The 24,722-nt window shown below is 37.3% G+C and overlaps 1 protein-coding gene across 2 annotated transcripts; it reads left to right on the top strand.

Moving 5' to 3' along the window:
- Positions 1–84: 84 nt before the first annotated feature.
- DNAAF10 (dynein axonemal assembly factor 10) lies at positions 85–24,303 on the top strand. 2 transcript variants are annotated; one of them, XM_004449186.5, is made up of 8 exons: positions 85–372; positions 8,813–8,913; positions 11,709–11,839; positions 14,590–14,691; positions 17,003–17,118; positions 17,689–17,823; positions 20,097–20,194; positions 23,358–24,303. In XM_004449186.5, the coding sequence occupies exons 1-8, from the start codon at positions 190–192 to the stop codon at positions 23,563–23,565; spliced, it is 1,074 nt and encodes a 357-aa protein (XP_004449243.4). In that variant the 5' UTR covers positions 85–189; the 3' UTR covers positions 23,566–24,303. The 2 variants fall into 2 exon arrangements, with proteins under 2 accessions (XP_004449243.4, XP_071064979.1); XM_071208878.1 differs by lacking the exon at positions 23,358–24,303 and adding an exon at positions 20,636–20,738.
- Positions 24,304–24,722: the final 419 nt, after the last annotated feature.

Here is a 24,722-nt window from a genome sequence, read left to right as displayed (position 1 = left end):
TTTTGTGTGATCTCAGTAGCGCATCTGGCATTCTATTAAGTAACTAAATTCAACTTTCTATGACGTCACAGGGAGAGGTACGGCAAGCGGGAGGAACAAACTGTCATTAATGTTTGGAGTCTGGTATCCAGGTTAGTGTTTTGTCACGGTCTGGGGCTGGCGGTTGCTGGAGGTGAAGTTTGCTAGGCCATGTCGGCTTTCGAGAAGCCTCAGATCATCGCCCATATCCAGAAGAGCCTCAACTACACGGTGTTTGACTGTAAGTGGGTGCCTTGCAGCGCCAAATTTGTGACCTTGGGCAACTTCCCACGGGGCACTGGCGTCATTCAGCTGTACGAGATTCAGCACGGAGACCTGAAGCTGCTTCGGGAGGTGGGTGCCGGGTCGAGACTGCCTAGTTCCAGGAGCTGGGTCTGCCCTTGGGGGGCGAGTGCCAGTCTTGGGGTCTGCATTCCTCTTTGCTTCCAGCCGTCGTCCAGCGTCCCTCAAAAGCGCAGCTGGAGCTGCGCGCGCCCAGTGTAGCTGATCTCAGACTGAGGAATACTTATGTGGTAAAACTCTTTCGTTCGAGTCCTGAATTCTCGTCCGCGCCCTGCCGGCCCCTTCCTCCAACCACCCTCAGCGCAATGCAGCGCGAGGTCTCTGGAAAGTGACGTTAAGAAAATTCATGTCTAAATCCAAGGCCTTTTGAAGCAGTTTGCAGTTGTTTGCTGCGAGTCTTTTACCAAGCCCATGTCATGAAACTGCTTTTTCATACAAGTATGTCCCTACCCCAGGAAGCCTGTGGTGTTGTTGAAGCATTCACTCTAATACATTTATTCATTCTTTCAACAAGTATCAAGTGAGTGTCTGTTATTCCAGGCAAGTGAATGGCAAGGTCCTCAATTTCATGAAGTTCATATTCTAGTGGGGAAGATAATGGGTTAAACAATCAAAGATGCATAAATACAAAGCGAGATGAGTTCTCTAAAATAAAGGAACACGGTTCTGGTGAGAGTAAAAACGGATTTGGGATGAGTAGAAGCTAACCAGGCCGAACTGGGAATGGAGGACAAGGTATCCAGAGAAAACCTATTGCGGAAGCCTAGTGGTGGGAGGGAGTTTTGAAGCCGGAAGGGGTAAGCAGGGACCAGACCATTCAAGATCTGTAGGCCATTTAAAGGATTTATGCGTTTATTCTTAGAGAAATGGGACATCACTGAAAGGCTTTAAGCAGAGTGTGGCAAAACCAAACGTAACAGGCATAATCAAGTGGTTAGAGTTCTATCAGATCACAAGTGCAGGGAAGATTGAGAACTCCAGTAATCAAAAGCTGTGAGAATCTGCTGGGTTGAGATAGGGGTTTTAAACCTGTAAAGGATGAATACAAATCAGACAGATAAGATATTTATAAGGGCCCATCCATGTTAAATTCCTGTGATTGCCTGTGTTTGTTATCAGTCTGTCTTCTTCAGCCAGTCTCCTCAGAATTCCTAAACATGGCTTGTTCTTTTCCGCCTTTGCTTATGTTGCTTACCATTTAGCCTTCTGTCACCTGTTGCTATTCTAATGTCCAATTCAGATGATTTCATTTATGAAACCTTTCCTGATGCCTACACAAAATAGCTTTTCTTTGTGCTGTATTCTTCTAGGATTTATCTGTGTCAGGAATATACATTCTGTCCTATTTATCTCTAACTAGATTGTAAGCTCCTGGAGAGTAAGGTCAGTGTCTTTCTTTTTTTTTTTTTTTTAAAGATTTATTTTTTTAATTTATTTAATTCCCCTCCCCTCCCCCGGTTGTCTGTTTTCTGTGTCTTTTTGCTGCGTCTTGTTTCTCTGTCCGCTTCTGTTGTCGTCAGCGGCACGGGAAGTGTGGGCGGCGCCATTCCTCGGCAGGCTGCTCCCTCCTTCGCGCTGGGCGGCTTTCCTTATGGGTGCACTCCTTGCGCGTGGGGCTCCCCTACGCAGGGGACACCCCTGTGTAGCACGGCACTCCTTGCGCGCATCAGCACTGTGCATGGGCCAGCTCCACACAGGTCAAGGAGGCCCGGGGCTTGAACCGCGGACCTCCCATGTGGTAGACGGACGCCCTAACCACTGGGCCAAAGTCCGTTTCCCAGTGTCTTTCTTTAATTTATTAGGGGCAGCCACTCAATCATAAATATTTGTTTAAAAAAAATGAGTGCGTGTATGTCTGTAAATAGGAAATAACAGCAAATTTTTAATATTGATTTGTTAAATTTTATTAAATATTGTTTGGGGTTGAATAAATGGGAAACATTGGAATAGAGAGAAACTTGAAGTATTAGGAACAAATGTCAGTTGAAGTTAAACTACAGAGCGTCTGCAGACTTCAAGCTTTTCAGTAGGAACATATGATTTGTGCACATTTCAGGCACACACTCCATAAACTGAAATAATTGCTCTATGTCTTTTGTAGAGATTCTGGAGAATTCTAACAAGTTTTATTTTTTTAAAATAATTTTGCTTTTTACCAAAAGTAATACGTGTTCATGATAAATCATTTAGAAAATACAGCTAGGATAAACAGAAATGTAATATTCTCATGATCTCAACAACAAAAATTACTACTTTTTATGTTTTCACTTGTATCCTTTGGGATCTTCTTTTTCTCTACCTTACACTATCTACTGAGATTCTACTATTTCAAGGTGCAATGCTGAGGAAGAGCTAAAGGTATTTCCCCTAAGTAACCTAATGTCTCAAAAGATGGTAAAATATACAAAAACACATCTAAGAACCTTCACTGTATTTGGCTATGATAGTGCAATGGAAAAGAAATTAGGTGAAACACAGGCTCAGTGATTCTCTATACTTACTGTGTATCAGGCCTCCCTGAATGTGTTTCGTTGCTGTTTTTCTGGTGTTTTAAAGTATTCATGCCTTGGCCCCACCCCTAGAAATTCTGCTGCAGTGAGTCTAGACTAGATAGAGGCCTAGACATCAGTATTTTTTAAACTTCTCCCAAGTGATTTTTCTGAGAATCAGAGTGGACTAGATGAATTACTCTGAAACATACTTGATTTGACCATTGTGGAATTACTTCAAGTCATGTGCTCCAAAGCACATGCATCCAGGATAAAAACATGGGAAGGAAACCATCAGTCTCTGTTGATGTCTTCCTTATCTGTTGGGAAGAGGATAGAAAGGGACTAGAGAGCAGGGCTTCCCGTGTATGGGTGAGCAGTTTCTTGCACCACTCAATGGTGCCTGGCCAGGAATTCAAGTGGAACTGAAATCTATCTCTTTGTTCCTCATCAAAATTAAATGTGTAAGACTTCATCAGCCTATAAAGGGCAACTTTTTTCTAATTGGCACAAAGGTACCATATGGGCTAGTGGTGGCCCTGAAAGATATAATTATGGTTGTGGATGTTTATACTATAAAAATTAATAATAAGCTAATAAAATTCTGCCTTTTAGCCCCTGTGCCACTGAATTCACTGCTTGTTAGCATTGGGTTGACTAAACCTTTTAATGTTAAGTAGTTTCAGGATGTGGAGGAGGAAATACTGACAGGCTGTGCTAGACCCACCCACAGACAGAACAGAAATAGCTCTCAGGAATTATCCATCATGGGCTTCTTTATAATGTTAATTAATTATTATAGCAAAGAACCAAGTTAAGTCTGACCATCATTATGGTCATTTTCAATCTTATAACAAATATTAATATGTACTAATTTTCTTTGTGGAAAAATTTTGCAAAATAGATCTTGCTTTTTAACCAGTTTTCTAGGAAGAAAATTTAAAGTGACCACCTAATTCTTTCCATCTTTTCTTTCCAAAGGTAAAATATTTAATGGGGAGAGAGCCTATTATAAACTTTAAAAAATTAGCTTTACTCTCAGTTTAGCTACTATTATGGTTTCCATGAATGTCTGAGGACAGCAAAAAGACACCTGCTTTCATAAATCCATTGGCCCACCTAGCTCAGCCCTTCGAAACTGACAAAGTAGTCATTACTGCCATGCAGGTTACAATGTTGTTTGTGCTTTTGAGTTTATTTTTAATATATTTATATATTTTGAGTTTAATTTGATTCTTGCAAAATATCCCAATAATATCTATAAACCTCTTTATGTTCCTCTGATTTAAGGAGAGAAAAGAGAAGACAGGAGAAGCATTATACCATGTATTTGTATCTTGTAAAAGCAGAAGGAGGAAACCTGAAAGTAATTCTTGCCTGTCTTATTTACCTCACCAGCCAGTTGCAGGATTGGATTATTTCTTTGGTACTTCTTACTAATGACTCTCAGATTTACAGATGGGGGCCACATAATAAAAATATTTATTTAGTTGATTTGCATATGGGCCCATAGGCAGCTTAGTTTATTGGAAAGAGCTTAGAATCTACCTGGCTCTTGGAAACTTGGGCAAGTCACTTAGTCTTCTAAACCTTCATCTTGAAGGTGGCATTCCAAATTCTTACTTTGCAGTGTTGTATGTTTTAGAAAGAGGACTGTCTGAGTCTAGAAGAACACTTAGGACAGTATCTGGTGTGTAGGTGTTCAGTATATGGATGCTATTTTCATTAATGCATGTGAATGACACTGGGAACTACAAGGTATGTCAGAGTGCTGGGACGTGAAAACATGTTTATAGTGCTAGTATAAGGAAAAAAAGAACTCCAGTGTGGTTTCTCTCTTCCCAGCATTAGAATTTAGAGATTAATAAATACTCATTTACACTTTCCTTCAACAAATGTTGAGTACCTACTGTGTATTGAACAGATTATCCAAGGTCTGTACTCTCATGTGTTCACATTCTAGAAAGGGAGAAGATAATCAAATGAAGAAATAATTTTGGTAGTCGTGCAGTAAAGAGATTAAACAGGGTGAGGTGATAGTGATTGGGAAAGTGTGGGCGGTCCACTGCAGATTGGAGAAGCAGGGAAGACCTCTTTGAGGAGGTGACATTTAAACCTAAATCTGAATGAGAGGGTAGGCATAGCAATCTAAGTGAAGAGCTGTCCAAGCAGTGGAAACAGCAGACCTCTTTGAGGAGGTGACATTTAAACCTAAATCTGAATGAGAGGGTAGGCATAACAATCTAAGTGAAGAGCTGTCCAAGCAGTGGAAACAGCAAATGCAAAAGTCCTAAGGTGGAAATGATGTTAATATGTCTGAAAAGCAAAAAGAAAGCAAATGTGGCAGGAGTGTAGTAGAGAGAAAAGGAGTAGTAGGAAGCGAGGTCCGAAGTGAGGCAGGCCAAATTTCACAAGGCTTTGTACATTTTGAATACCAAACACCTTAGTGCTACTCCTGTGCTAGTGCTGCTGTCTAAAGGTAGATACATTTTATTTCACTCCTGTATATTTGTAAGAATGCCTCACGTTTAGATCTATGCAATGGTGAAAGGGAATATGCCGAGTAGAGGGCCCATAGGTAGTAGACTGTTCGCAGTTTAGTTTCCTCTAAGATAGGGGTTCTCAAGTGTGTTCAGATGTCAGAGTGCCTGGACACCATGTGAACTATTGGAGTAGTCAATTCCATCTCTGTACAAAGAAGAGTTTTTTGAGTAGAAAAATATAACTGTATTACACATATTTTGATCTTTACCTCACAAGTAATTATGCATATATACTTTTAGCCTCATTTCCAGCTTTTCCCATTTGTGTTCCTTTGCCAGTATTTTCTTAACAGTCATGCCAAAAAAGTTGAAGAAAACCTAAATTTGAGAAAAACATACCCATTGGCGGTATGCATGTGCGTGTTTGTGAATTTTTAAATTTTCCTGTTGTTTTATGTTAGTGCCCCAAGATCAGTGTGTTCCAGGAGCATATTTGAGATTCTCCATTCTAAAGGAAAAAGTGAGGTAAAGGAATAACATAGGATGAAAGTTTTTGCTTCCAATTTAGTATTACTGGAGGAAAACCTTTTAGAAAGTCTTAATACTTATGTGCTTACTGTAAGTCTGAAAAGCAGAGGTTAGGTTTTAGCTCGCTGTGGCCTAGGGAGAAAAGAAATCCTCAGCAGATGTTGCAGGTCATAGCATGAAATTATGGGAGGCAGAAGGTCCTAGCTGGTGGAAGAGAAGAAAATGGGCGACCAGTCTTCCCAGTGCCTCTCTGAGAAGAATTTTCCCAGAGGTTGTATCAGATGGAGGATGCAAGTTCCCCGCCCCGGCAACCCCTGCAGCTCCTCATCCCCCTGGTCTCCTGGAACCATATTCCTATCCATCAGGGCCCGCCTGCTTCTTACCCTAGAGGCCTGCCTTCACTCTGCCTCAGACCATCAGAGTCATTATCAGTGGGTTAGATCTAGATATGGGGGGAACCCAGTGTCAAAATGGGAGAAAGGGGCAGGTAGCTGTTCATCAGTTAGAATAAGTTGGAACTCTGAACTAATTTTTCTATAGAAATTGTGTCCCAATAGTAGGTAAGTGCTATACCACTTTCAACATGTTATTTCAGTTACTTTTATTTGGGATGGGAAGAGGCACATAGTCGTTTGGAAATGAAAACTGTACTGTTAAATTGATAATATTATACTCAGTGTTACCACATTTTAAGGTATTGTTTTTCATAAAATTTTAAAAATAACTACAGTAAGTAAATAACACTTGTCTGATGTTGTGAATTAACTGATGCCATCTTGGATCACCTATGCATTAGAAAGAAAGTTGAATCCTGATTAAAAAAAATTCAGTTACAGTTTCAGTGTTAAGCAAACTTTATTTTTTTCTTCTTTGAAAATTATGTATACCCTATGTGATGGTTAGGCTATTGTGTCAACTCAGCCAGGTAATTGTGTCCAGTTGTTTGGTCGGGGGAGCACTGGGCTGGCTGTAGTACAGGGACATTTGGGGACTTTAGTCACCATTGACTTTACTGCAGTGGTAAATCATAGATAACTGGTTATAATTGCATAAGTCAGGGAGATTGCCATCAGCAGTGAGTGGAGCTTAAACCAGTCAGTTGAATCCCTTAAAAGGGGAAGCGATTCCGGCATTGAGAGAGAATTTCCCAGCTCATCTTTGGACAGCCAGCATCTCTCAGAACTTGTCGAGAATCTTCATTGGACTTACATCGGAGCTCCTGGTTGCACCTGCCTGTGGAACCTGGACTTGTGCATCCCCATGGCTGCGTGAGAGATTCTGATAAATCTCTTACTACTGACAGATATCTCTTGCTGATTCTGTTTCCCTAGAGAACCCTGACTAACACATCCTACGTGGAAATGTACCACCAAACATTTAAAGCAGCAGGGAATTTTTTTTTTTTTTTTTCCAAACAACCCATCTCTAGTATGAGGAATGAAGATTGGCTCAGAAGCTGAAGGGTTACAAGGGGAGATTCCCCAAAACTAGAGAATTCTGCAGAGGGAAGAAAGTTTATCTGGATATATTGTTGCATGAAAAGAAATCAAGTCAAAGAACAGTGTACTGATAACCTCTAACTTGAACTTTTGTGTGCTTGTAAATGTGTAGAGCACAGTCTAGAAGGAGGGTAAAAAAGTTGTTGCTTCATTCTTTTTTTCTTTTTTTAAAATACCCTTCATTCTTTTTTTTTTTTAATTTTTAGGAGCATATATTATTTTTGTAAACTTTAAGAATAAAAATTTTTTTAAATTATAAGAGGTGAAATAAGAAGGAGTAGTTTTAGAAGTTTTGCCCTGTTGAGGCTGAAAGTAATGGAAGTGATATCACAGGGCTAGAGTGTGCTAAGAATATAAGTAGTGACCTCATCAAGTTACAGATTCCAGAGTTTCTAGAAACCAAGGCAGCAAAAACAGACTCTAGGAGGGACTTCAATGACCTGGGCAGGCAGAGTTGGGGGCTGTTGGGGGTAGTAAGAAAATTGGAAAACATCAGGAAGTATAAGGAGATGGAGGGAACACAGAGGAAGGTGTGGGAGAAGGGTAGTGGCTATGTATATATGAGAGATCAAATACAAACTGATTTGCATGGTAAACTCCTTGAGAGGAGGGACCATGTATCGTTACAGCCTCTTCTGCTTAGCTCAGTGCCTTGCATATAGTAGGAGCTCATTAAATATTTTTTTTATTATTTAGTTTTAGGAGGTACTGGGGATTGAACCCGGGATCTCATACATGCAAAGCAGGCACTCAATCACCAAGCTAGACTTTTCCCCCTGAGCTCGCTAAATCAGTGAAATTCAGGGCTTCAATCACCTCATCAGTGACAGGATATTGTACGGATCATTTCCAAAGACACTTGCAGTGATTTCAGTTCTCTTAACATGATTTCGCCATAAGCCCATACCTTAAACATCATTTGTATATGGTAGTATTGCTAATGTGAATGTGTAAAAGGTTTGTAGCAACAGCCTTTTAAATTAAAGAAACTTCAAAAGATTGGTCAGTTGGTCCTAATGGCAGTGCCTTTGGTAGACAGAGGTATACAAATGTTTGGAGAAATGGGGCATATCCTTGGTTTATAGAATTCTGAAGGAAAAAAATATGAAAGACAAACATTTTGTCCCTTTTGGAAAAGATATCTTCACTACATTCTCATTTCTACTAAGATCTCAAGAATACCACAGTAAATGCTGAAATTTCCATATTTGAAAATCAATGGGAATGGTAGAGTTGTCAGCATTTCAATGTAAGATGAGAGGAAAAGCATGATTTTTAAAATCTAATTTAAATTCTCCCTTTTTGACAGTTATATGCTTTTAAACTACAGAAAAATGACCAAAGGAATAGCATGTTCATTTTTATCAGAAAACATTTTAATTGTCTTTTGTAATATGTGTACTATTAAATCCCATAACAGAGCCATAAATATTATGGATTATAAATAGCTGCTTACATAAATAATATATCTGCTCTCCTCCCTTCTCTCAAGATTGAAAAGGCCAAACCCATTAAATGTGGAACATTTGGTGCAGCATCTTTACAGCAGAGATATTTAGCTACTGGAGATTTTGATGGAAACCTTCATATATGGTAAGATTTTTAATTAGCATTAGACAGATAAGATAAGCAATTTCTCTGGTAGTCTTATTATTGTTACTATTCCTTCAAAAGAGACAATTCTAATTTTAAAATGCTTCCTTGTTCAATTTTAACATTTTATAAAATTGAGAGCTTTTAATATGTTTCTAGATTTCACATTCAAAATCCATTTGAAAATCCTAATCTGTTTTTCTTTATATATTTCAAATAATGTTGTCAGTATGTAGTTTCATATACTATTTGAGTGCTAGCATTTAATGCCATACATTTATAAATTAAAAGGTATACTCCACTTGTGCCTTTAAGGACACAATATAAATGGAAATGCCCATTTATAACACTGAAAAATTAGATATTATTCACATTTCAGAAAGAGATTTTGCATTATAGATTGATAACTGCAATGGTTTTTCTGTTTAATTTTTTATGTGTAGAACTCCCTGATTCATTTAAAGGTTGCTTTTTTTTTTTTCAATTTTAAATGGTTTAACAATATTTGAAGCACAATTTTTAAGGAGCATATCTGTTGAACAAATCAATATAAACCTGTTTTGAATGACGAATATGAAAAAAAGTATGTCAAACACTTTTAATTTTCATGTTTTACTTAGAGCTATTTCTTCATGTTTAAATTAGAGTTGGATGAATTGAAATTCCTTTTTAATTATTTTTCAGGAATATCTCATATTAATCATTTAAAGTATACAATAATGTCATGTTTTCTAATATGACCTTCCTGATTCTTACTTAGAATTTGTTACTTTAATTAAATTGCCCTTACATATTTATCTGTTTTGGAATCATAAGACAGAATGGAAGCTATTTTAATTTCCTCTTGGCTTAACTAATAGTTAAATTAGCATTTGTTAGAATGCATGCTGTGTCATATACTTTCAGAGAAATTCTAAGGGAAGCTTTCTGAATTAAAAAAAAAAAAGTAAACTGTACAATGCAAACAGTGAACTCTAATGTAAATCATGGGTTGTAGCTAATAGTACATATATAATAATTCTTTTATCAAATTATAACAAATGTAATGCACTAATGCAAAGTGTTACTAATAGGGGTATGGGGTAAGTGGGGACTTGTATTTTTTGCATGATTTTCCTATAAACCTACAACTTCTTTAGTAATAAATAAATAAATGTAATTTATTTCATCACAAGAATATACAACAAATGTAATATTGGCCATTCTCCCTAATAGAATTTCTTAGGGTAGTACAGGAATTACAGACTTATTTTAATTGACAAATCCTTTAATTTCATGTTAAAAGAGAAAAGGAGTGTTTTAAAGTCTGTACAAACAGTAAAACAGTTTGTTCTTTTAGGTATAGTCCTATATCGTCTCTTGATTGTTTCATAATGATAGTACAAAAATAAGTGTCATCTTAAAACTAGGCTGAACTATCTGAAATTTTGAATAGTGAGATTTTACTAATAAATCTTGGCCCAGAAATAAGTTGAGATTACATTTCATGAATAGTTACATTCTTAAAAAAAAAAAAAAGACTTTTGATTTAGAGAGAAAAGTAGATAGAGGCTCAGGACAAAAGGCGAGGGAAAGTGGAGTGAGGCAAGAAAAGGGATGTATTAGGGAAGCAGATTTGACCCAATGGATAGGGCATCTGCCTACCACATGGGACGTCCAGGGTTCAAACCCAGGGCCTCCTGACCTGTGTGGTGAGCTGGCCCATGTGCAGTGCTGATGCACGCAAGGAGTGCCGTGCCACACAGGGGTATCCCCTGCATAGGGGAGCCCCATGCACAAGGAGTGCACCCCATGAGAGCCACCCAATGTGAAAAAAGTGCAACCTGCCCAGGAGTAGTGCTGCACACATGGAGAGCTGACGCAGCAAGATAACGCAACAAAAAGAGACACAGATTCCCAGTGCCGCTGACAAGAATACAAGCAGACACAGAAGAACACACAGCGAATGGACACAGAGAGCAGACAACTAGGGGAGGGGGCGGGGAAGGGAAGAGAAATAAAAAATAAATCTTTAAAAAAAAAAGAAAAGAGAAGGGATGTATTAACATAACCTGGTTGAATCACTTCTAACCCAGACATCATCTCGCATAGACTGGAGCACACACAGTAAGAGGTACTTCCTGCATACCTTCCTTTTGACTAGCCTAGAATGCACAAACTTCAGCCAGTTTGGGTATATTTATTGTGGCCAGTGTAATGATCCGCTAAAAAATATATAATTTGGTGGAAATCAGCATGAAATTCAGTGAGAAAACAATACATTGTAAAGTAAGAAATATATGCAAAGTAAACACTACTTATATTTTATCCTTCGGAAAGGTCTCGATCAGAATATCGAGGCCTGCTTTGGAGGCATTTGAAATCATTTTTAATTTATTCTTTCTCTAAAGCAGTTATCAGATGTCAGTGTACCAAACAGCAGATTTGGGGCCCCATCCCAGAAATCCTGATTCTTTATGTCTGGGGAGGAACCTATGAATCTGCATGTATTAGCAAACAACACACAAACCCTGATAATTCATGTGTGGAGGTCCTACACAGATCATCTTTGAGGAACACTGAGGAAAGTGGGCTCAGAAGTTAGAATTCCAGGTTGAATGATGACAGTTCACACTGGGAGCTGGAAAGACGCTGGCGTGGAGAAAAAACTGTTAAATGTATAAATTACCTTCATAACAAAAACCCAATATTATTGAACAAAAATCTAAATATTGTGTGTGTTCTTAAATTTTAATAGTGGACTTGAATGTTTGGGACATGTGGTGGACCTGAGAATCTATGTTCTGTTTGCTCAGGAATTTGGAAGCTCCAGAGATACCAGTATATTCTGTAAAGGGCCATAAGGAAATTATAAATACTATAGATGGTGTAGGTGGACTAGGAATTGGGGAAGGAGCACCTGAAATTGTGACTGGCAGCCGAGATGGTGAGTCAGAATTTCTGTGTGTGTTTTTATTTTTATTTTTTTAAAGATTTATTTTTTATTTATTTCTCTCCCCTTTCCCGCCCCCCCTGTTGTCTGCTCTCTGTGTCCATACGCTGTGTGTTCTTCTGTGTCCACTTGTATTCTTATCAGCGGCACCAGGAATCTGTGTCTTGCTTTGTTGCGTCATCTTGCTGCATCAGCTCTCTGTGTGTGCGGCACCATTCCTGGGCAGGCTGCACTTTTTTCGGGCTGGGCAGCTCTCCTTACGGGGTGCACTCCTTGTGCGTGGGACTCCCTTACACGGGGGACACCCCTGCATGGCACAGCACTCCTTGCTCACATCAGCACTGTGCATGGGTCAGCTCATCACATGGGTCAGGAGGCCCTGGGTTTGAACCTTGGACCTCCCGTGTGGTAGGCAGACGCCCTATCCGTTGGGCCAGGTCTGCTTACCTGTGAGTATTTTTAAATGTAATATTGTCTCCTCTCTATGTGGAAATCCTCCTCAGTTATCTTGATCTCCTAAATCTAACAATCTTCTACTTTTAATAGGCAAGTTTTATTGTATATACCTCAGTTGTTTCAGACTTGGATATTTTGAGATAGAGGCAAAGCAGTATTTTAGTGTTGAGCTAGTTCAACTACTAAGAATGATAGTTTCCTATGAACCTTGAAGATAAAAAATTTATTCATCGGTTTTTGAGGCAGCTGATGATATAATGTGGGTGGCAGCTTTTCATTTTCTTTTTTTAAAAAGCAGAATTAGTACTTGTGAAAATTGTCATACTGACAGCTGGTTGAAAACTGAGGCTCTGTGTTCCACCCACTGAGCACCATAAAGAGAGAGTTCCAAGGACACCAACTCTGCTTTTCCATCCTGCAGCGCCTAATGGGAGAGGGCTTTCATTATCCAAAGGTATTCTGAATTTTCGAAGCTGAGACAGAATTCTGTGTTACTTCATGAGAGGTGCACGAGACTTTTGATACCTTAGTTGGTTCAGCTAATTTTTTAATGGCTCTTTATGACCACGAGGAGATAGTTTTAAAAGAAAATGAAATGCAATTTTTTTAATACTTGCTCAAGAGCTGGCTGACTATGTTTTAGGAACCTTTTCTTTTTTTCATTATAGAAGCAGCATAGACTTAAGAAGGAAAAAAGCATTCAGTCTGCCACACTAGTGCAAACCACTATATTTGTTTTCCTTTCCAGTCCTTACATGCAGTTTTGCATAGTTATTATCAGTGTGCATATGATCTCATATCTTACTTTTTTCTTTTAATGTCTTGTAGTATGTGTTTGTTCCTATTTCTGTAGAGTTTTCACAATGACCATTTTAATACTATATAATATTCCGTTACATTAATGGATGGATCAAAGTGTAGTTAACCAAGGCCTTGTTAATAAGCACTGGGTTTGCTTTAAGTTTTTTGTTTATTGTTGGGAGGGTGACTTAAAAATAATGAATGGGGTGCGGGTATGGCTCAGTGATTGAGCGCTGGCTTCCCACATGGGTGGTCCCAGGTTCGGTTCCTGATGCCTCCTGAAAAAACAAAAAAAGCAAAATAAATGGAAAAACCAACTCGGAAGCCACTGTGGCTCAGTGATTGAGCACCAGCTTCCCACATATTAGATCCTGGGTTCAATCCCCACCCCTGGTATATCAAAATAATAATAATAATAATGAAAAAATAGAGAGCATCATGCCTATAACCCTTTTGAAGTAAACACTTTATGATTTTTAAAATATATTGTCAAGTCTTTTTCATGGTACTTAATTACAATGTCAGTACATTTCCAACCTACCCACCAGCATTGATTTTTCTTTTTCTCTTTTTCCTAATTTTATAGGTTAAAATGGTACTCAGTTCTAACTCATGTCAACTTCTTTCTATGTTTACTGATTTTCTTTTGTATTCTTTTTATCACTTAACTATTGTGAAATTAATGTTTATCTTAAATTTTTTCCCCCTTTAAAGCAGATTTTTTAATGTTCAACTTTATTCTGTCCCTGGAGATAAATCCAGTGGGAGAGCTTCCCTTTTCCTAAGTTTAATATCCATTTTAAAGATTTTTTGCCCTTTTCCTATTCTCTCTAAAGGTACTTTTAGCTATTTTATTACATCTATTTGCATTTCTCGTAGGCAATGACACCATGTGTTAGTAGTCTGGTGTTTTGAATTAAAAACGAGGGGGTTGAAATTAAGTTGAAAAAAATTATTTGTTAATTTTATTTAATATTTTCCTCTTTGTTGCTACAGGAAGGTTAAATTTAATTATATATAATATAGTATTCTAAAACCCCATATAAGAAGCTATAGATATAAAAATTAGAGTTTGTTCATCTGTGTAGAAAAATACCAATGGTTATGTGGGTAGTAAAGGAAAAAAATTAAAATGATACTGGTATTCTAAATAAATTAAACAATACATTAGTTTTAAGCTTAAACCAAGAAAATAAGGCATGATTTTGATTACATAACATTTGCATTTGCCTTGTCAATCATGCCTTGTGGGAAAATAGGAACAGCATGTTGGCTTTTCTGTATATCTATTAATTTGAAAATCAAGTCAGATAGTGACATATGGGTTATTTCTCTGATATTATATACAATTTACCCAATAAGAAGTCAGAAAAGAGTGACATCTCTAATATTGCCACAGATATAGGAAGCCATAGGAAAACAATGCTGAAATGAAACAATCTGTTCATTCACTACAGAATTTTGCCACCATACTTTTCTTATGACAGGAACTGTGAAGGTGTGGGACCCAAGGCAAAAAGATGATCCTGTTGCTAATATGGAACCTGTACAAGGAGAAAACAAGAGAGACTGCTGGACTGTTGCATTTGGTAAATTATTGAGGAATTCTTACATTTGAAGTATCAGATGGTAAAAAGCAAATTGCCACAAGAAATCCTGATCGTCTCTTTGTAGTCTGTTTTGTCTATACTGAGGCAGATATACATGGGTATCAAATATCAGGGGTTGGGGCCTGGGTTTGACCACCTCAATCAGGATGGATCTTAATCCTATTATTTGAATCCTTTATGAGAGAATGAAATTCAGACAGAGAAAGCCACAGAGGACTCTGCTTCTAATTGGCTGTATGACTTGGGGCGAGTTACAAAACCTCTCTGTTCCTTAGTTGTTTCATTTATAAAATGGACTAAATATATAGAACCCTGTTGTTTTAGTTTCCTGGACTGCACAGATACCATGAAATGGGTCGGGTCAAATACTGGTAATTTATTCACTCAGAGTTTGAGGCTGGAAAAAGTCCAAATCAAGGTGTCATCAGGGCAATTAATATATTCCTGCCTCCCGGCAATCCTGGGCTCCCCTGTCACTTGGCAGGGCACATGGATGCATCTCTTGGCCTCTCCCTTCTCTTCTGGGTTCTGTTGATGTTCAGCCTCTGGCTTCCTGTGGCTTTTTCTCCCTTCTGACTGCTTCCTCTGTGGCTTTCTCTGAATTTCATTCTCTTATAAAGGACCCCAGTAGTAAGATTAAGACTCATCCTGAATGAGGTGGGTCACACCTTACTGAAGTAGCCTCATCAAAAGGTACTACTTAAGATGGATTCACACCCACAGAAATGGATTAAATTTAAGAACATGTTTTTCTGGTATACATACAGCTTTAAACCACCATACCTCTTAATAGCATTGGGCACACAAAGGTGAAACACTCATTCTGACCTCAGGAAGCTTATAGTTTAGCAAAGAAGGCATGCTCTCTACATACATCATTATATAATACTACAGTGTGGGAGTAATAGAGATCATAAGAGACACAGTTAAACACAGCAGGAATCCATAGCGGAGATGACTAGGCAGGAGAGGAGCGTTTTGAGCTCAGACCAAGGAGACACAGGATTGAACCACTGAAATTGGGAGGAAATTTCAGTCATAAAGGAGTAACTTGAAAAGTGCCTGAATAAGTATGCAGAGGGGAATAGTGGTAGGAAAAACCTTGGCGATGACCTGGGGATGATGGCCAGAGGTGTTTAGTTGGTCTGGAGGTGGTAGTAAAGCTTTGAAGGCTTTTGCAAAGATGAAATGTGATCAGAGCTTTAGAAAAATTAAACCAGTAGTATGTAGTAGAGAGAGATGAGTGGCAGATGGGATATAAGTCAGGAGCTCTTTGCAGTGTTCAAGGTAGGCATAGGTTAAAAGCAATGGGAATGAAGCAGAGGGGACTGATTCAAAAGATAATTTTCTGGTGAAATTATTAAAATTTGTAGGTTTTTTATATGAACAACAAGGGACAGAGTTAATTATGTTCAAGATGACTGAGTTTTGAGGCTAATTGTGGAGCGAATGATGTTGTCACTTGAAAAAAGTTTCAAAAGGTGTGGGGTGTTTGTAAAGGAAGATGGTGAGGTTAGTTTTAAACATCATGAATATAAGAAGCTTAGTTACCATCTAGATGGAACCCACTGATGGAAATGGAAAGCTGGAGTTACAGAAATGCAGAGCTGGAGTTTATGAAAAAGAGAGAGAGGCAGTAGAGAATGAAGGCACTGGGATAAGATGCTCAGTCAGCCTAGCACAGCTACAGGGGCCTCCCTCTCATTCAACATTTTAGCTTGTCAAGAGATATTCAGAAAAATAAGCCCAAGATCCAAGCAGGATGTGTTGATTTTTTTAACCGCAGATTATAAATTTAGATGTTATCATGTCCATGCAACTAAAAATATGTGCCGCAACTTATATCAAGTTTCTCTTCAAAGATGGACTAACACCAGAACAACATTTTGCAAAATAAGTTTTAAAGTTGTTTCTTTTTGCATTCAAACATAGTTACTGCCAAAGAGCAATAGAAGCATAACTTCTATTCCCCTGGGCCCTACTATGTTTGAAATGTAGTTGGCCTAATTAGTCTTTGCAGATATAGTATAGAGAGAGAGCATTTGCTTTTGACTTAGAATTCAGTAAGCACGTCCACGGATCTCTTTAGTATACCATCTTAGTGAATGCACTTTTTAAAAAACAATATTAAATATCAAATTAATCTTGATATCCTGTCAGGATTGTTAAAATGGGCTTAGTACTATTGTGTGTGTTTTAAAAAAATAATATTTGGTGCAAGTTACTTGTTTGTTAGCAGCCTTCAAGTTACCACTTAAAAAGATCTGAAATGTTGTATCTTGATTTCTAGGCAATGCATATAATCAAGAGGAACGTGTCGTCTGTGCTGGCTATGACAATGGGGATATTAAACTGTTTGATCTCAGAAATATGTCATTGCGGTGGGAGACAAACATAAAAAATGGGGTAAGGTACATTCCGATGCTTTTTATTTCCCTGAGCATTTTCATACACCTCTCAACTCCTATAGAGGAAAGGGCCTCTAATAGGCCATCTTAATACTGCCCCTCTACAAATGGTTCCTAACATTTGGGATTGTGGAACACTCTGAGAATCGAATGAAAATCATGGATCCTCTGTGGGCTGTGCAGTCCAGTATTAAAACCAGCAAGAGGATTTTTTTCTGTTATATTAGGATTTTAGAGTATCTCCAGTAGTAATAGCCTGCCCAAGCATTCTCAGATTTTCAGTTCCTGAATTGTGCACTTTTTGTGCACAATTTTTTCTAAACTCAGACTTGATATAACTGAATTAAACAATTTAAAATTAGGTGATGACTTCCCAAATGCACCCACTGGGAATGGGAACCCAAGGAGGTTTTGTTGCTCTTATTAACCAAGAAGAATTTTCTTTATGACTAAAAGTACTTGATGTATTGATTCAGAAGAAAAAATGACTGTTTCAGTGCTTTCATTATTCAGAACCTCCTGAGTAATGATGATGAGCCCATCAATGGTAAATATTCTCTATTTTCAGGTATGTAGCGTGGAGTTTGACAGAAAAGATATAAGTATGAATAAGTTGGTAGCTACGTCCCTGGAAGGAAAGTTCCATGTTTTTGACATGAGAACACAGCATCCAACCAAAGGTTTTGCTTCTGTTTCAGAAAAGGTAAATATGAGGGAAATGTCTTTATAAGGAGAGGAATGATAACTTGGGTTAGTCTAATAAATAGCATTAGTCACCAGGGTTCCTTCTAGGTCTTTATGTGAAAAGAGCTATTTTTGATATATTCTTGTGGGATCTTGACAAGTTTTTCTATGCAATGAGTGCTTTTCCAAAGTTTATAAATTGCAGGCTTCTTGAGTATGATAAAGACCTCAGTTAGCTGGAAGACTTAATCTTAATTTTATAGTATAAGCAATCATAAGAATATAGCTGATGTTAAAAATTTGAACCACAAAATCCAGCCTTGTATTTTTAAATATGTAATATTTGTGCAAATACCTAATGATGTACTTTTCAAAATATAAAATACATACACACACACAAAGATACATATATAATGTCATTTTATTTAATGTTCCAGTTTACTATAGTAAATGAAATAATTTACTTGAAGGATTCATCATGGTGATTGGTACATAGAAGATGCGCAAAAATATTTTGCTCATTTGTTTATACTTTACCTTGTTCCAAATAATATTTGAGGTAGCACAGTGGTAAACATAGTATTACAAGATTAGAAAAACAGACAAGGAAAGCAGGGCAAAGAAAATACTGGTTAAAAAAAATAAGATGACATCTTAGGTAAGGCGTTCACATAAAATTCATGCTGAAACATCCTGTCATTTGCAAGAAATTCTGACTTTGAGCTTCCTTGTGGATAAAAGAAAGAAAGAAAGATCAGTTACAGATTCATAGTTTCCATAAAATAAGAATGTATGTAAGTAGCTCAGGAAATAAAAATCAAGGAATCCCTTGATTCCTCTCCTTCCACTGTGGATTCAGTAGTATTTCCCCAATCTTTCTATTAATATTTTGTAGTAATACAGTAATTCTTATTAATACTTGTACATTACTACTGCTGCCTGATAAACTAAATTCTTAACAAGATAGCTGTAAATTGTAATACTATTTTGCCTGTCATTTCAGAATATGCTGAGTTTTAACAACATATAACACATTACTAAATTCTTCCATATACAGTTTGCACTCCATTTTTTATTATTTGTAAATACCAGTGTCATCTCCAAAGTGTTTTTGTTGTGTTTAGTGAATCCAGTAATCGTTAAATCTGTCAGCTAATGACTTTGGTATATTTTAAGATATTCATGTCCCCTCTTGCCTTTTGTGTTTGTATCAACTTTACTTCCAGAAGAAAAAGAGAAGTTTAAGGTGCAAACAAATTAATATAAGTTTTAACAGTTTGAAACCTAATCACTTGGGGGCTTTACACACTTGAAGTGTGTATTTTGAGACATGCATTTATATCTGCTAATGGTTATTCTCTCAGAAGACTATTAAAATCAAATGTCAAGACTGAGCACTCACTAAAATGTGAAAGTGTGCAAGTATGGCTTACGTCTAGTTATCCACTCTCCCTGCTTCTCCCTTTTCCCCTCTCCTCCACTTCTCCCACAGTGAACGTAGCACTGCTAGGATTGATTTCCTGGCTGTTGTTGAGGTTCTAAAAAGTTATTAAACTTCTTCCAGTCCTTGTTTTTTTTGTTTTGTTTTTTTTTTTGTTTTTTGCTTTTTCAGTCACTGTTTTATCCTTTAGTTTAACATGACTGATAAAGGCCTTGGCATATTGCAACTGTAAATGCTGTCTAAAGTCCTCAAGGTTCTTATTTTATTTTTTATTTTTATTTTTATTTTTTTAAGTACTGGGGCCAGGGAACGTGAAGTCAGCACTCAAACCACTGAGCCACATCAGCTCCCCAGGGTCCTTATTTTAAAGACTAGCAGGTTGAATGGCAGTAAATTGAGGATCAGGTCTGGGGAACTTAAGTTAAAATTCAGTCTGTACTTGCCTTTCCCATTAGGAAGAAGTATGTTTTTTTGTTTTCTCTTTTGTTTTGTTATGAGCATTCTCTTTTCTCTGAGAATGAGCTACATATATTTAAATATGTAAGATCTATTTTCATAATTCTGAACTTAAATGGACTTAATCTGATAACATCTTTCTTTGGTAAAATCCAGTAGGACTATATTTCTTAAAGCAATTAAAGTGATGCTTTTTCTAATTTGCTTCCTCTAAACCTTGATAGTCATTTTCAAGACATTATGCCAGGAAAGAACCTTCATTATTTTCTTAAAATTATTTCCTTAAAAATTGTTGAAATTTAAGCGGTAAAAATTCTTCATTTACAGACTTTCTCTTTGAGGGTGGCCTTTATCGTGAACTTATAACCCAGTTGTGTCCCTCTGGTCCTCTTTAGGCTCATAAGTCTACTGTCTGGCAGGTGCGACACCTGCCACAGAACAGAGAGCTCTTCCTGACTGCCGGAGGTGCTGGGGGCCTTCACCTCTGGAAGTAGTAAGTCCCTATCCATGCACTTGCTCCTTTTTCAGTTACTTGTGGCAGGAATAGGGTTAGGTTGAACTAATTGAATTCTTCTTGTCTTTTTCTCTCCTTGGATTTAGTTCTTTCTGTAAAATTTTAAATTCCATGATGTTACATGCTGTTATTTTCTAAGAATTTTATTTTTCTTTACTAATATATTTTTATTTTACTAAATGTTAATCTTCTTTTGATACAATATATTTGTCATTTTAGTTGTATCTTCCTTATATTAGAGGAGCTTAGGCAAGTTCTTTTCAAAAATTAGAAATCACAGTTTTTGCTACTTTTAACAAAAATATGAAAATTTTGGCCAAAGGTTCTTTTCAAATATTATTTTCTAGTCCTCACTACAAGATAGGAAAAGGGTTGGGATTTGAATGTTTAGATCCTGATCTTTCACTTGCCCACGTTCAGCTAACACCATTGTGATAGAACCAAAACAGAACTGAGGCTCCTGATTCGTCTCCAGGAAAAACCTTATTTTTGAGTAGTTTGCTTTCTTCATTCTCCAGGCAAGGTGAGTTACAGCTAGAGCTGTGTTATCACGCTGTGTACTCTATGAATACCAAAGGCTCCGAAGGGGTGGCAGTTACCTAGTCAGCTTCTCTATCTCTTTTTTTAAGGAGGTACTGGGCATCAAACTCGGGACCTCCTATGTGGGATGCAGGTACTCAACCACTTGAGCTACATCCGCTCCCCTTGGCTTCTCTTTTACAAGGCCTGATAAAAAATTTCCACTTCACAATTTTTCTGGATACCTTAGCTAAGCAACATAATAAACTTGGAGGGAAAAGGTAAAATCATTCTCTAAAACATCTTCTTAGGAAAAAAAGAAAAAAGCTCAAGCCCATAAAATAAAAATATTTCAAAAATAAAACTTGATTAATAATTTAAGAAAAATACCGTCTTCAATATGTCTACAGTTGGAAAGTACTTGTTAAAGAGTATTTATGCATACAGTTGACAAAAAATGAGAGTGAATGCTTTAAATGAAAACTATGTAGTTTCTGGGAGTAAAAAGCAGAGGAAAAGTCTTAGGGGTTCAGGGAGAATGCTGGGTAGAGAGATGATTTGGTAATTTCCCTTTGTTTATCCCTGATTATTCTAGCATGGTTTCTCCACTCCACATTAGGTTCTGGCAATCCCTTTAATTAAACAATGCAGAGGCTCATCACTGTTTTATTTGATAAGCATACTCTTTAGATTGTTTACTTTAAGAACTGGTCCCAGTTTTTTTTTTGTAATCCACATATGGAGTTGGATTTCATGTGATGTACACACATTTGCAGCCAGAAATTTTGACTGACTAGTTCCCCTGTCTTCTAACCCATGACAGATGATAAAGGTGCTATATGGATTTAGTTATTTCAATAAAGTTGGTCTGTATGCAACTGGAAATTTGAGTTTTATCTCAATATGAACTTAATCCGTACCAGAACAGATCTCTAGTCTAATCGTCAAATTGGTTTGGAACTTTGCTCTCAAGTAGTATACCAGCAAAAGACAATCAGTTTGAATACAATGATTTTTGGCTTTATCTCCATTTGTCCTTCCCTGTGGTAGTGACGCAATGAAATTATAAATGTTTATTGAGCACTTAACCAAGAGTTCCTAGAGCAACCCATCTAGTTATTCAAAAACTGTTTTGAATGAATCCCAGCATGCTGATCTTTTAAATATATTTGACTCGTACACTCTCTTAAAACTTTAATGGATAATCTGAAGGGTTTAAAAAATATTCGTGTTTTCTTTTAAATAATAAATAACTGCACACTTGCCAAGAGATATATTTTAAAAGTTCTGTACTTTAATTGCTTATTCCTTTTAATCAAAATAACTTGTAGGGTCTGCAAAGAAGAAAGAGCAGTAGGTTATCTGCCTATTGCTTCTTTCCTTTCTGCTCTGCCTCTGAGTTGTTTTGTGACTCTTCAAACCTTGGCCTTCACAAGCCTTTATGAAATAAAGGGTAGTGTAATAGTTGATACCTAATAGGCTTTAAAAGGCCTTATGAGGAGAAGTACATTTGTATTCACTGGTAACACATTTCCATGCGCCAGCAGTTGGGGAGAGTTCTTTTCTTTTGTTCTCTCGAATGCAATCCAAGTAGTGTTTTTTAGTTGTTAACCTTTAGCTCTTACTTTATAAGTGTAGTATTTTCAGTGGAAAGAAAACAGATGTTCTCAGAGTCACTCTTTTCTTTTTTAAAAAAAAAATTATTTTTTTTTATTTCTCTCCCCTTCCCCTCCCCACCTTGTCTGCTCTCTGTGTCCATTCACTGTGTGTTCTCTGTCTGCTTGCAGTCTTGTCAGTGGCACTGGGAATCTGTGTCTTTCTTTGTTGTGTCATCTTGCTGTGTCCGCTCTCCGTGTGTGTGGTGCCAGTCCTGGGCAGGCTGCTATTTTTTTGCGTGGGGTGGCTCTCCTTATGGGTGCACTCCTTGCACATGGGGCTCCCCTACATGGGGGACACCCCTGCATGGCACGGCACTCCTTGGGCGCATCAGCACAGCTCACCACACCGGTCAGGAGGCCCTGGGTTTGAATCCTGGACCTCCCATGTGGTAGGCAGATGCTCTTATCAGTTGAGCCAAATCCTCTTCTTTTCTTTTTTAAAGAAATCATATTTAGGTCTAAAATCTACTCTTTAGATCTGGATCTGTATAATGGAGCTGTGCAGTTAGAATCTGGTGTGTTCCCCATTTTGGAAGTGTTTCAGTGAGGTTCTGCAAATGTTACTTATAGCTTTTGCCTTTTACATGCAGTTTGCCCATGGTATCTAGCAGCCTGAAACAAGAAGAATTACAAGGAAAGATTATCAAGAGCACCAAGTAAATGTATTAAAGCCTGCTGGATCAACCTGTATTAAAAGAAAATGTAAATACAACCTGAACAAAAATGATGTTTAAAAATTTCTGCTAGACCTAAGGCATTTTTTATGACCAGTTTTGGAGATAGGTTGAGGTTGAAACAGTGTCTTTTTATTTGCATACAACTCAACATTAGGAGGATTCATTTAAGTATTTGTCAGTTCCATTAATCAACTGAGAAATAAAAATAAGCCACTAAAGTGAATATATGAAAATAAAATGGTACATCCTAAAATTTATCTCCTCTTTCTCCTTTGATCTCATTTTCAGCGAATACCCTATTCAGCGGTCAAAAAAAGATTCCGAGGGAATGGATATGGGAGTTGCGGGTTCTGTCAGCCTTCTACAGAATGTTACGCTGTCTACCCAGCCCATTTCAAGTTTGGACTGGAGTCCAGATAAAAGAGGTCTCTGTGTCTGTAGTTCATTTGACCAAATGGTGAGAGTACTGATTGTTACAAAACTCCACAAAATTTGATCTAAAGACTTTGCACTTGAGATCTTTCAGAGGAGCACTCACAGAATTTAAGATATATCCTGGGATCCTCTGGACCTGCACTGAACAAAGTTGGATTTGACTGATAAAAAAGACCCCAGGCACAAACTTCTGGGCCAGCTTCTCTCTGGGTGTAAAGTGTTGAGGGATGTGTTTGTTACGTGCCCTGGCTTCATACTGACTTGCTTGCATCAGGGCACCACTATCTCCAGAGCCAGGTCTTTCCTCTACCTTGTTTCTAATAAAAGATAATAGTTGTCTATATGTAAACATTTTTTATTCTGCATCCCCAAAGCTCCATTTTTTTAATCTTTACACTTGGATTGCATTTTAGTGTTTCCAGTATTGTGGTAGGGATCATTTAATTTGTTTTATAAGTTTGTCTTGATAAAACTACTGTGAATTAACTTCATAAATACATTTTGAGAGATTTCAGTGTTAGTAAGTTACTGTATTGAATAGTATTTTATATAATACAAAGATGGCATTGTCAGACTAGATTTGGATAACTGTTTTCACTGCTGTAACTCATAAAATAAAATATAATTCACTAAGACTTCTTTTCTCTTTAAAATGCAAGGAGTTAGATTAGTGAGGTTTTTATTTGTTGACTGTGTTGATATTGTTGAGGTGCTCAAGTATGTGGGAATTTTATAGCCTTTTCTTATTTTTTTGTTAAGCTTTTTTATATGTTTTTTGAATAAACTTCTGATTTTGAAATCTGTGGAAGTTTTCATTCTATTAACTTCTCAGTAGTAATAAAGCCAATTCCCTCACTTCTCTTAACTTGATCAGTGCTTAGTAAATACTTCTTAATTCACTCTGTTTCTTTAATGTTCATCATATATTACGCCTTTGGAGGTAGGGCCTTTATCACACTTTCATTAAGCCTAGCATTACCTCCCCCCCATTTAAGAGAATAGAGGCACCTAAACCATTCATAAAATGTAAAATTTATGTGATTTCAGGGGTTTGTTAAGAGTTATTGTTTGTAATATTAAATTCAGAAAACTAATTTTTAAAAAGGATTCATAAAATGGTTTGTAGAATAATGCTGTGAACATAATTATGAAATGAAAATTAGATTGAACTTTTTAAAAAGCCTATCCCTACTGGCTCTTGTTTTGGTGTGTGTGGGT

This window comes from Dasypus novemcinctus, chromosome 17, assembly GCF_030445035.2.
Source record: "Dasypus novemcinctus isolate mDasNov1 chromosome 17, mDasNov1.1.hap2, whole genome shotgun sequence".
Taxonomy (NCBI): Eukaryota; Metazoa; Chordata; class Mammalia; order Cingulata; family Dasypodidae; genus Dasypus; species Dasypus novemcinctus.
This window is presented reverse-complemented; position numbering and strand designations above follow the sequence as displayed.

Excerpts from the sequence above, each read along its gene's own strand:
- DNAAF10 (XM_004449186.5), top strand. The coding sequence starts at position 190 with ATGTCGGCTTTCGAGAAGCCTCAGATCATCGCCCATATCCAGAAGAGC. Across the intron at positions 17,119-17,688 it reads AGACAAACATAAAAAATGGG|GTATGTAGCGTGGAGTTTGA; the intron begins GTAAGGTACATT and ends CTCTATTTTCAG. Across the intron at positions 17,824-20,096 it reads TTGCTTCTGTTTCAGAAAAG|GCTCATAAGTCTACTGTCTG; the intron begins GTAAATATGAGG and ends GGTCCTCTTTAG.